This window comes from Heterocephalus glaber, unplaced genomic scaffold (genome assembly GCF_053883595.1).
Source record: "Heterocephalus glaber isolate CG9 unplaced genomic scaffold, H.glaber_assembly_v1.0 deba00001690, whole genome shotgun sequence".
NCBI classification, from domain to species: domain Eukaryota; kingdom Metazoa; phylum Chordata; class Mammalia; order Rodentia; family Bathyergidae; genus Heterocephalus; species Heterocephalus glaber.
In genome coordinates this window covers 376,755-389,697 of record NW_028258415.1, presented here as the reverse complement: position 1 = coordinate 389,697, position 12,943 = coordinate 376,755, and the positions used below count along the sequence as shown (strand labels likewise).

Sequence of the window (12,943 nt, the reverse complement as noted above, 5' to 3'; positions counted from 1 at the left end):
TGGAGAGACTAAAAGTACTTCTGTGTGTCTGAATCATAAAACGCAAGGTAAGGAACAGTGAGTGGTGGGGGAAGAAGTGGGAAGTGGGAGGCAAAAAGTGTTAGCTATGTAAAAGAGTTTTGACTATATTCTCAGAGCTCTGGAAGATTTTAAACAGGAAAAAACAAGATAGATATCATATTTCACAAATGTCATCCTGACTATAGAGTGAGAAAAGAATTGAGAGTAGAAACACGTCTGGAAATTAGAGACTCAGTAGGAGATTGTCGCAGTCCAGGCCAGAGACAGGTGTGATCATGGCGGTGGGCACAGAGTGAAGGAGCAGGTTTGTAATCTATTTCTAAGTTGGACCTATAGGTCTTAATGGATAAGTGGATGCATTTGATGAGGAAAGGGGAGAGTGCTTAAGCACTGGAGGAAGGATAGGAGAGAAGGGAGAGAGGGAGGGAGGAGGAGATGGGAAAGGTGTTTTAAATATAGGACAACAGATTCAAATCCTGCCTCTACAACTTAGGATCTAGGGCTTAATGAAATACCAGTAAAAGAGAGACACTAATAACTACTTAACATGATGATAATGTAAACAAAGTATTATATAGATTAATATAATTTCTTTGCATAGAGTAAATCTTCAATAAATCATAGCAACTTTGATTCCTTGGTACTGTGTAGAAGAATGGGTCAAATAGGAGAGGCTATGATTGCCTGAATGTGGGATTTAGATATGTGCTGGCTGTAAGGAATAATAAACTTGGCTATAGCAGTTTAAACAGACATGGGTGGTTTTTCTTGCACAATAAGGGGACTGAGGTGGACAGCTGCTGGCATGGATTCATCCAGGTTCATAGTCTCTGCAGTTGTCTTAGGCTTGGTCACAATATGGCTGCCCAGTTTCCATCTCCAGTATCAAATCTGCATTCCAGTCAGAGATGAAGGGAGACAGGCATAAGAGAAAGGTGATTAGTCAGTTACCCTGAGATATGGGACATAGGAGGAGAAGCGGTATGGGGGAGAGGAATAATTAACTTTGTTTTTAATATATTGAATTTTAGGTTTCTGTCATAAATTCACATCATAGAAACAGGTTTCTTAGACAGTTGAATATACTGGGCTGGCATTAAGGAGAGCATAAGAGACAGCAGGGGGGCAGCTAAATTCTGTAGGGTGAATGAGAGAATCCACAGAAAGGAAGTACAAAATGAGGAAAAAAGAGAACAAGCTATCTCTGGTGAAAAGTAACATTTAACGGACTGGTAGAAGCACAGAACCAGCCGAAGAAGGGAAGGAAGACATGCCTAGAGAGGCAAGAGAAAAACCAGGCCCTCTCTGGGTGCTACAGCCCAAGGGACAAAACAGTGTAAGGAAGGTATGCTCAATAACGTCACACGTGACACAAAAACAAAGAAGTCACAAGCGACTTCGCCTGGAGTCTTTCCTATTGTGGGGACAGACAAGAGAAAGTAGAAGCAGCAAATGTGAAAAGTTACTTTATTTCCTTCGGCTCTCAGAGGACATGTTTTATATCACAACTTAAAAAAAAGGTTTGTCAAAAGTTAATTCACCCTCCTGAAGAGAATCAAATCTGGGATGCGTATCTGACCCTTGTGACCTTCCAAAGGTCTCCTCCTGTGCCAAAGGTCACTGACTTCCTTGTCCTCCTTGCCCCAGTGATGAGGCACAGTTACAGTGACACGCGTGGCTTCTGAGGGACAGAAATGCTCATTGTGCGCTGCTTGTGAAGACTGAGGCAGGCGGTGGATCAGGGAGTTGCTTGTGTCCCCCACTAACTCCGACTTTTCCAGGCTCTGCTTTATTTTGTGTGTTTACATGGATGAGTGTTATGGAAAACAAAATTATTATGGGAACAGTAAAATATCCCATTTGTACATTTTTGGGAGAATGTATTCAAATTTTAAATATTAAAATATTTTGGAACACATATAAAATCCACTTTCAGACTGGACCACCCAGATTCAGTCTGTGAGATGACAAACTATAAAAATAAACTTGTAGTTGACAGGGTGTACAGTTGACTGACTATTGGATTCAGTTTTAAGAAGTTCCGCAGAAAGGAATGCAATGAGACACTTACTTAAATTTAAAATACCCCAAATCATGCAACAGATAAGGTTATACCAGGTAGTTTCAGGGGGAAATTTTTCTCATCTCTTCTCTGCTTCTCTCCTCTTCTCTTTCTCTTCACTTCTCTTCTCTCTTCATTTCTCCACTCCCCTTCTCTCCTCTTCTTTCTCTCCCTCTCTCTCTCCCTTAAATATATATCATAGTTCAGAAAAGTACTTTTTCAGAGTAGAAGACTTAAAAAAGTCAATATTTTGTTTTATTTCCTCTTCTTATAGGATTACTTCTTCAAGCTGCAGATAGAAAAAGAATAATTTAATCCACTTTAACTCCCTCTTGCCTGATTCATTCAGCAATGTGGAAACCCTGAAACATTTGAAATAATCCTACAGTAGCTGAGTTCTCAGAGCGCATGTTTCAGCACGGAGAGTAAAACCTTCATATGTCCTCTACTATTTATAGAATTTTAAACCTAAATTTTGCAGTTATACTTCTTTTAGGCGCTGGAATGTACTCTGTTAACGCAATAGAAACATCGCTCTCCGCTCCTGGCCTCCCCCGCCCGGTCTCCCCCCGCCCGGTCTTATCCCGCTGGGGACTCGCTGGAGCGCCTGCTCGCTGTCACCGAGGGGGGCCGAGCGCGGCCGTGACGCAGGAGTGGGCTGAGTCCCGATGCTGGGCGCTGTGGACCGGACGAGCCCCTTAGCGGCGCAGTCACCGCGGCGGCCGGGCAAGCGGCGGGGTGGCTCAGCGCCGCGCCCAGACCTGCGTCCTTGGCGGAGGCCGCGAGCTCAGGGCGCATCTTCCACCGCGCCCAAGCCTCTGCCTTCGCCAGCTCTTCATGCTACCCACCTGAAAGGAAGACATGGGCACCGGAGATTTCATCTGCATTTCCATGACTGGAGGGGCCCCCTGGGGCTTCCGATTGCAAGGTGGCCGGGAGCAGAAGCAACCCTTACAAGTTGCAAAGGTAGGCGCAGGAGAAGGAGGTGCCAACCAGCATGCTCTGTCTGGGAAGGAGGGGACGAAAGCAACCTGTTGATGCTTTTTCAAATTCTGACCTGCAGTTCTACTGATTACTTTGTTTTTGGTGCTGACGTTCAATCTCTCTAGGATGTGGTTTGCTTTTTAAGAAGAGAAATGTACAGCGCAGATTATGCAGTTATGTAGCAGTGAGTAGGGGAGATTAAAGTGTCATACTTAGCTGAAGAAAAGGCCCAGTTCATCATCTGACAAGCACCAAGCCTCGGGGGTGCTTTTTCTCTGGGCAATCCTGGAAAATGCCATTGAGTTCTCCTTTCATGTCTCTTTGCTTGGCTCCAGCAGAGAAGAAATGCTTAGCTCAGGCATAAACTCCTGGCTTGGTTATTTTGGGGACCCTCATAAAGTATTGGTAGTGACATTTATTATGTGGCATGCACAAAAAGGCCAATTTTGGGCAATCATTTTTAAAGTATGATGGGATGGCCTAAGATCTATTTAAAAGAACACCCTTTTAAGGCCATGACAAATAAATGCAAAACTTCAATTAGTGTATTCCGTCATGTATACTAAACTGGCTAAGGACTCAGAATAAAATTCAAAGATACTTGAAATGTGCAGCAACTAAGACTAACTTTGTAATGCACCCAGTAACTATTTAAAATGTTTAATGTTTCTATTACCATTCCATGGCTTGTTTCTTAGCTTATACACTACTAGTATGCTCAAAGGAGGTGCTACTTTCTAATGTACATTTAGCTAAAATAAATTTTAAAATGCATGAAAACAAAACAAAACAAAGCTTTACCTGATTTTAATACCAAAGTGAAAAATTGCATGAAAAGAGTATGTGAGGGGAAAAAAATTTAATTTCCTCCTTTATTCTTGTATTAAAACTGGACCTAGATGTTTCAGAAATATATGGGTCACTGTCTTTGCATCTATTCTTTCCCTTTGGCTTTTGCTTTTTAAAAATGTACCAAAGAAAAGAGTTTATTTGAAATTTTCTGCTCTGAGGCATCCATCAGAAGGTTCTTTTGTAACGTGGTGGTAGAATCCTGCCACCTAGTGAAAATCGCAGGCATCAAGCATGAAGCATGAAGTAGAAAATGAAAAGCAGACTTTTTATAACTGTAAAGTTCCTCAGAGATCTCCAGTTCAACTGGCTAATTTTAGATGAGGATAAAGCCCAGAAAGGTTAAATAACTTGCCTTAAGCCTTCAAGTTGGAACTGATAGAGTTTTCAAAGGATTGAAAAGGTGGCTTCCTTATGAGTCAGCAGCAGGCAAAGTCAGATAAAATACGAATGCCTGATTTAGCATATGTAGAATTCAGGAGACTGAGACCGATTTGTCTGGGGTTTAGAATAACAGTTGGTTGGCTGGCTTTAGTTACTGAGATTTGGGTTCTAATTCCAGCTCTGATCTAACTTACAACCTGATCTCTACCCATCCTGTCTCATCTTTTCTGTGTGTGTGTGTGTGTGTGTGAGTGAGTGCATGTGTGTAAAGGGAGAGAGAGAGAAAAATTTTCAATGGAATAGAAAGGAGAGAAGGAAGAAATTGAACTATACAAATCATAAAATTCTAATCATATTTGAGTATTCTAAGGTCCTCATAGCATATAATTTTAGACCCACACGCTTGCTAACTGAAAGTGAGGGCAGAAGTGTCTGAAGCTTTCATTCTCTCTTTGATAACCAGGCCTAAATAAGAGTGGGTAGTGGGTTTCTCCTGGGCTCCCTAATGTGCTGATTCCAAAGTAGAGGCACCTAGGGGTGACCTTTGAAGAACTCAAGCAGATTGCTAGAGAAGGTACTGCAGAGACGTTGGTAGCCTCTGGATTGCCAGGATTTAGAGTTTGTTAAACTGTGTGAGGGTCAAGCAATACAGCCCTGCACTTCCCCCACATCATCTTTCTTAAAATACTCAGGCAACATATTTGTGGTTAAAAGATCATTATTAAAGCATCCAGGTAGATTTGCCAGGAGCTGGGGATGTGGCTCAGGGGTAGTATATATGCTCGGCTTGTATAAGGCCCTGGGTTCAATCCCTAGTGACATCTCCTGAAAGGATTATATAATTTTCTAATTTGCGATACTGTAGTTAGAGTAAAGATTAAAAAATATATTATGGAAACATCAAGATGTTTGCATCAATTTGTGTGTGTATATGAGAGAGAAGAAGATAAGAGACATAATGGCCTACCATTTACCTTTTTCCCCATTTGTTGAAGAAACTAGAGAGTTTTCTAAAGAAGATGTAAGTTCTAAATTACCATGGGAATGCCTACTTTCTTGGTCTGTGTTTATCTTGGAGAGGTTTATATTCAATGTCTTACACGGCTTCGTGAGGATCTTCTTTTTTGTTTTGTTTTGGTTTTATTTTTATTAATACATGTTTGCAGTACACAATGATTATGTTCACTGTAGGGAATTGGTACACATACATAATACATTTCATCATTTTTTACTTAAAACACTAAGTAACTCAATGAGTTAAACTCAAGTAATGGTTTCTCTTGGAGTTCAAGGTGAAGTGAATGTCACTTGAGTGCAGTATTTCTCACTCACTGGGGCTAGTTCACCTCCAAGCAGAAGAATGTAAGGGAAGAGTCAGAAGGTCTGGATAGAGGATGGGCACCAGCAGGTACAGTGCTCACAATTTTGAAGAACATGCAAAAGATTAATGTGGGGATTAAAAATCATCAATATTTCTAAAGAGAAGAAAAATTTAAATAGTGCTTGAACAATGCTCCTTAAAATGAGAATGCTACAAAGTAGTTCTATAGGCAAAAACGAATTTTGACTTGTGAAATATTGAAGTGTTTAGAGTTTTGATAATTCTATACTGGTTGAAACTTTAACAGACTGACACAGCACAAGAAAAACTAATCTAATATTATGCACGAGGTGAGAAATTGAAGAGCTTTATAATTCCAAATAAATATCTTATCTTTTCAGCGGTATGTTTAGTCACTTTTGATAGATATTCAAATAATTTTAGTGTTTGGCTGGCTGACTAAACTGTATAGAAACCCAACTTTTAAAGATCAGAGACAGGAATATTAATAAAACTTTTCGAGTGACATTGAAGCTGAATGCCATCAAATTCTGGTTTTTTTAAAAAATAAATTGAATCTTTAAAAGACCAAAATAATCAGTATTATTAACCTAGATTTTTCAATGTTATCATATATTTTAATTTATATTCTCCATATATCTAATAGAAAGAAAGCATTTCTAATACTGAGTCATAGCAAACTATCTTTGCAAGCTAATACTGAGTCTGCAAGCTATCTTTGCAAGTGCTCATCCCCAGAAACAAATTTATAAGCTATCTTTGCAAGCTAATACTGAGTCTGCAAGCTATCTTTGCAAGTGCTCATCCCCAGAAACAAATTTATCCAGACAGAAAACCCCATTGTGTGTGCAAATATCCTCAAAAGAAGAATGTTAGCATTTTTCCTTAAAAAAACTCTCTTTGGGGACATGTACTTACATGATCATGTCTCTGGACATACTCTTGGCAAATCACTTCAGAAAATTGTTCATAAAAAGAAGTGGGAAGAATTTTTTGTTTTATAAATAAATCCTACACACAATTCAAACAGAACTCACATTTTGAAAGTAATGAACCAAGAAATGTTCAGGCTCTTTGTTCTTTACATGTTTTAATGCAGCTAGAAATCTTTTTCCTTTCAACCTTATAAACATCGATAGTTTTCATTTTCCTATTGAATTTTAGTTTACATTTTCAAGTAACTATTAAAATTGAGATGACAAACTCATTCATTTCATAGGCCAGAAATTGATTTAATGGTTGTTTTCTACTACTGTAGCTACACTCTTTGGAATGTGTAACACAAATGTGTTATTTAGGCAACACATGTTTCAAATCATGTAGTTCATATCCCTTATTATACAGTGTGGTTTCATAACATTTCAAATAGAATAATCCCAGAAACAGCTATTACTAATAAGAAAAAAAATATTTTAATATATTTGAATGTGTATATTTTAGAACAAAGCTCTGTATTATGGAAAGCTAGTATTATCTTTATTAGGAAATATGCTTAATAATTTTTAAATTGATTTTGAGCCTTTTCTAGAACCTTTTATAGAAGGTTTATAGAACTCAGTGTACACTAGGTAGATCTATTAAACAGATGTTATTTTAAAAATTCTCTTTTGGAATTTCATGTTTTCTGATAGATCAGTGTTGTAACATGACAGCAGAATAATATATTGACTATGCATGAACTTTGCTATTGTCTGGATGTAGCACAATATAGCTCACATCTAGCAAGCGTTTGCCGTGTGCTAGGAAAGGTCCCAAGTGTTTTTCAGGTAATATCTCTTCAAGTGTTCTTCAAAACTTAAGAAGTATAAATGGAAAAATATCTTCATTATAGAAATGAAGAAACTGAGGCACAGAAAGGCTAATGCTTGCTAAGGGCTAAGCTATAAAAATGATTTGATATGATTTTTCTCCTTCCTTGATGTTGGAAACAGGTGCCTAAGAAGATCAAAGTAGATGAAGATGGTCCCCCCAAAAGTTCATAGAAAACAAAAGTACTGTCTTATGTTCAGCCCTGATTTAACAGCTCTGGTATTTGCCTTGGGCTCCAGGATTTGTAAACACTCTGAAGGTGATTCTGGTGTGTGATCAAGATTCACAACCATTGCTGCAGGCAGCAGCAGTGTCCCCACAGATCCGGCCATGTCCCCACAGGACTTACTGAGGGGAGGACACAGAGTGTGGTTTCAGCACTCACTCTCTGCCTCTTATTCAGCCAAATTAAGAGAAAGACCAGAGAAAGGGCAAGAAGTGTCATGAGTTCTTGACTTTATGAGCAGGTCATGATTATTGTTGGGAGTATCTTCTCTTTCTGAAGCCAAGAGAAGTAGGCCGGGGAGAAGACAGAATATGTTGAGAAGCTCCAATATAATCACTGTAAAGATTTAAAGATTGAAGATGCCTGTGAGAAAAGAGGCTGGTGATTTATTCCCCACTAGTTTGTCTGTATCAGTGGGTTTGGTGCGTTTATGAATGGGCGTGGATGGTATTTGGAAGGAGGATAGGAGGGTAACACTGGAGAAAGATGGAGAGAAAGGAGAGACAGAGAAAGAGAGAGGGAGAGAGAGAATGGCAATATGACTTTAAAAACAATGATCATCATTTAATACCAGTAAGTGTTCAAAATACTAAGTTGAGAGTTCTAGACTCTGATAGTAGCATTTAAGAAACTCCTCTGTAGATCAGCTAAAATTATGCATCTGCCTAATAACAAAAAGCATCTAAAGTTACTAAAGTACCGATTCACAGTTTAAAAAACAAAAAAGGAAGAAGAAAAGGAATAGTTTACGATGTTTGCTAAACTCAAAGTCAAAACCTAGAAACAATGTCTTCGTATGAGTTGGTGGTAAGCCAAACACGTGATCAATAATATGAATCTCTATGATGTGATATTTATTTTGAGGTGTGTCAGCTCATTCAGTTGTAAATACCAGTATGAAGCTGTTTTATGTCTTCTACTAATTGCTTTCAACCCTGATAAAGCAAATCCCTCCCTTAATGTTAGAGGTGAGCAGATCCCCTGTATTTATGGTGGGTTTTGATTATTAAAAAAGTCCAATTCAATGAAAGCTGCAATCTAATATCTGACTCTAAAATCCCCCCTCCAAGCACCATGGCCAGGCTTGTGGCACACAAAAGAAAATTTATAAAACACAAAAACAAACAAACAAACAAAAGCATGTCTTGTGTCCAATGGCTTGAGGTCGGAAGGGAAAATCTTTTCCACTTTTTTCCCACCTCAGAGGTTGAAGAAAGGGGGAAGCATTGGAAAGGGAAAAATCTACTTATTTGTTTGTTAATTTTGGTTGTGCTGGGTGTCAAACCCAGAGCCTCACACTGCTAGGAAAGCACTGTCAGTGAGCTATGTCCCCAGCCCACATATTTTTATTTATAACTTAATGCCATGGCATTTTTCTGTGGATTGGTTTTGTGCTCCTTAGTTAATGCCAAATAGTCATTCAGACCCTCTCTAACTAGTGTCCAAGTGCTGGGCACATGAGAGGTTTCTTCCAGAGCCCTAAAGGGCCTCACCAGTGCAGAGTTCGCTAACATGGGGAATCAACTCAGGACCGTTCTATTCTGCACACCCCCTAAGTCCACTGAGTGTTCATCACTATGCCAGCTTCATTCTTGCCAGCACTTGGATAAGATTTTGATCTCTCTGGTTAAGTATGGCCAGATAGCTCCAGTGTAGCCACCTTCCATGACAGTCACTTATTCCAAAGAACAAGCAAAGGCACTTGCCTTGACAAATGTGGAAGTCAGTATGCGATGCCACTGTGACATACCCATATATTTAACTGGATAACATTTGTATATTTTTCATAGCAATGATTTGAAAGGGTAAATGTAGCTTCCAAAATAATTTAAATTCCCTCCATCAGTTAATAAGTGTTCAAGTATATAAGCTATTTTTATAGTTGGCTAAAAATACTTCTCATGTGTATCTTACAGTTTCCCAACCATGTTAACATATGTTATCTCTTTCAGTAGGAATTAGGTTTACAGTGTTTTATTACTTTCAGATTATGGATGAAAGAAATTGATCCTGGAAAAAAAAACTGAGCTATTTGCAGAAAAATTATATCATACAGTACAAAGCCAAATATGACTCTTTCCTTCTGGCAGGGGCTTGATGTTACTCTCCTACATCAGCTTGGATAAAAGTATACCTGCCACTTAGTGCTACTGCAGAAATTCCAGTGACTTCAATACAGACTTTGAAGGAAAGGGAATCTCACCAAATCTAAGATTACTCTTAAAAAACATTGATAATAAATAATTTCTTCTTTCACTGGAAGTGAGGAAAAGGATTAGAGGAATTGCATCTCCAAGCTAACGGGCAATAGCAAAATAATGTAATTTATTTTTAAATAAATTTCAAAAGTATAAGGACTCTGAGATGTTTTGGTTGTTCTCTCAGATTCAAACCAAATGCTATGTGGGTTTTGTAAAAAGAATTGGAAAATTTCTGAATTGATTTCTCTAAAAATTCTAAGGAGTTAATAACTTCTTAACATTAAAAATTTCATTTGAGAAACAAAACAATCTTTGCTCCTTGAGTGGTATTTCATTATTTGACAACCTTAATGAGAATGTACTTACAGTATTGGATTACTTTAGGCACTTTATTCTTCCGACTTATGTGCCATTCTTTTCTTATTTTTAAAAAGCAGAGATAACCAAATTTTTAGCAAACTCTCTTCAAAGTCTTTGTGAAATTCTTTGGGATGTGGCAAATCACTGATATAGTTTTCCTTCATTACTGTATAAATCCATTGTGTTTCAGATAAATGTACTAAAATATTGTGGTGGATTTACCATTTGAAACATTGAGAATCAAACGTTATATCTCTCAAATTATGTAACAAGTAATCATTTCCTTGTCCAACAGTCTTTGATTTTTATAATCCCACTCACCCATGACTAGCTGCTCCTTTGGTATTTGACAGCAGTGTTGGTAAATTACCAGAAGTGTGGGTTTGTGTTTCATTTGATTCTACATAGGCATTACCCATTCCTTCACCCCTATTTCTTCATCTCCTTTATCAGAATTTGCCTGCTTGAATTTCATTCTTTTAGGATACATTATTTTTCTGCTAAGAAATCTGTAAAAATGATCAATGGGTGTAACACACTCCGACATCTGATTGCCCTAAGTAGTATCCTCTGGAGATAATTTTACTTAAGGAACTTGTACATGATGTTTATTGGATGTCAGGCACTTCCTGAATCCTCTTTTTAAATATAAGAACTCCAAAGTTATCAGTATTGAAAATCTCTATTATACTTTACTTACTTTTTTTTTTTTGGTATCGGGGATCGAACTCGGGTCTTTGAGCTTGCGCAGCAGGCGGCGAAACCACTGAGCTAAATCCCCGGCGAAAATCTCTATTATAGGAGCACAAAGAGTGTGTGAATTACATGAATAGTGAAGATTATTGAGAGAGGCTGGCTCCAGGGTTTGTGTTCTAAACTCCTCCATGTCTCTTTTGAGCCAGTGTGGTTTGATCAGCCAAGTAGGAGAACAGACCTCCAAATAGAATGTGGCGAGAGTTTTTTGTGATTCCATAAATAAAAGTACTTTTCTTGTTCTGACATTATGAGCAATATCACTTGTGTAAATTAGTGTAAAATCTTTTTGTTTTCAGAACAGTTTAGGAAATAAAAGGGAAACTTCAAGAAACATTTATAATTCTGTCTTCTAAAAGAAAGTTTTTCTTTGATTTTCAGCTTACAAAATTCTCCAAGTCTTATTTATTCATTTATTTTTAATTGACAGGTAAAATTATACATATATAATTTATAATGTCTTGAAATATATGTTCATTGTTAAAATAGTTACTGCTTTTGTGTAAGAACATTAATGTTCACTCTTTTTGCATTTTTCAGAAATACAGTATGTTATCTCTAGCTATAATCAGTACTGTATAAAATAGCATTATCTTATTACTGCTAACTGCAGTTTTGCATCCTATGATCAACATCTCCCCAGTCCTTCTTCCACCACATCATCACCCTCGAAACTCTCTCTCTCTCTTTTTTTTTTTTTTTTGCTTAAATTCTTTTATTGGTACTTTTAGGTATACAATACGTTTACATTTATCACTGGGTGCTTGTACCTGTATATGATGTATCTTGGTTCTTATTTTTTCCCCATTACCTGTGTGCCCTTCATCCCCTCTACCCTTCCCTATTTACATAGACTTTGTTTCCATTTTTTTCTTTTCTTATAATTTTTCCTTTCCCCTTCCCCTCCCACCTCCCCTACCCCTTTGGACCATTTCCTCCTATTTCAAATGATCAGTTATTCATTTTAATCCTTATTTACACTTTCAGTTTCTCACACTAGAGAAACTATTCAGTATTTACACATGCGTGTCCTATTTATCTCACTAAGGAGTATGGCCTTGGGCCAGGGAGTTAGCTCAGTGGTTCCACCACCTGCCTCACAAGCATAAGGACCAGAGTTCCATACCCGGTCCCCCCCCAAAAAAGAGTATGGCCTCAATATGCATCTATTTAGCTATAAATGTCTCTAGTTTCTCATTCTTTATGGATGAGTTGTACTCCATTTTATAAAAAAAACCCACATCTTCTTTATCCATTTTCCAGTTGATGGGCACTTGGGCTGTTTCTAAGCTTTAACTATTATAAACTGTGCCGCTATAAACATGGGTGCACATCGCTGTGGTATGATTCTTTTAATTCTTTTTGGAAAATACCCAGCAGGGGAATAGCTGGATCAAATGGGAGGGACCTCTAGTCCTAGTTCTTTGAGGTATCTCCATACTAATTTCCACAGTGGTTGCACCAGTCTACACTCCCACCAACAGTGGAGAAGGGTTCCTTTCTCCCCACAACCCCCGCCAGCATTTGTTATTGGTTGATTTCTTGATAGCAGCCATTCTTTCTAGGGTCAGGTGGAATCTCAGTGTTGTTTTCATCTGCATCTCTCCAATGACCAGTGGGGTTGAACACTTTTTCATATGCTTATTTGCTGCTTTTACTTCTTTGTCTAAGAAATGTCTGTTCATTTCAGATGCCCATTTTTGGATTGGGTCTTTAAATTTGGGGGCTCTGATATTTTTCAGTTCTTTATATATTCTAGATAGTAGTCCTTTGTCTGAGGTCCAGCTACTAAAAATTTTTCCCCACATTGTAGGTTGTCTCTTAGCTCTGTTGGTGGTTTCTCTTGCAGTGCAGAAGCTTTTTAATAAGATGAGATCCCAGTTGTTGATTCTTTGTGCTACTGTGATTAAAAACAGCATGGTAGTGGCAAAGAAACAGACCTGAGGACCAGT

General features: G+C 38.1%; 1 protein-coding gene across 2 annotated transcripts in view; it reads left to right on the top strand.

Annotated features, from left to right (window-relative positions):
- Window positions 1–2,783: 2,783 nt before the first annotated feature.
- The window catches only part of Synpo2 (synaptopodin 2), a 194,537-nt gene continuing 184,377 nt past the window's right edge, over window positions 2,784–12,943 (top strand). The window contains exon 1 of one of the 2 annotated variants that reach the window (XM_004870045.3): window positions 2,784–3,049. In XM_004870045.3, the coding sequence (XP_004870102.2) occupies window positions 2,945–3,049 (105 nt within the window). In that variant the 5' untranslated portion in view covers window positions 2,784–2,944. The remainder of the gene's footprint in view (window positions 3,050–12,943) is intronic. The other variant, XM_004870043.3, reaches the window with a different exon arrangement.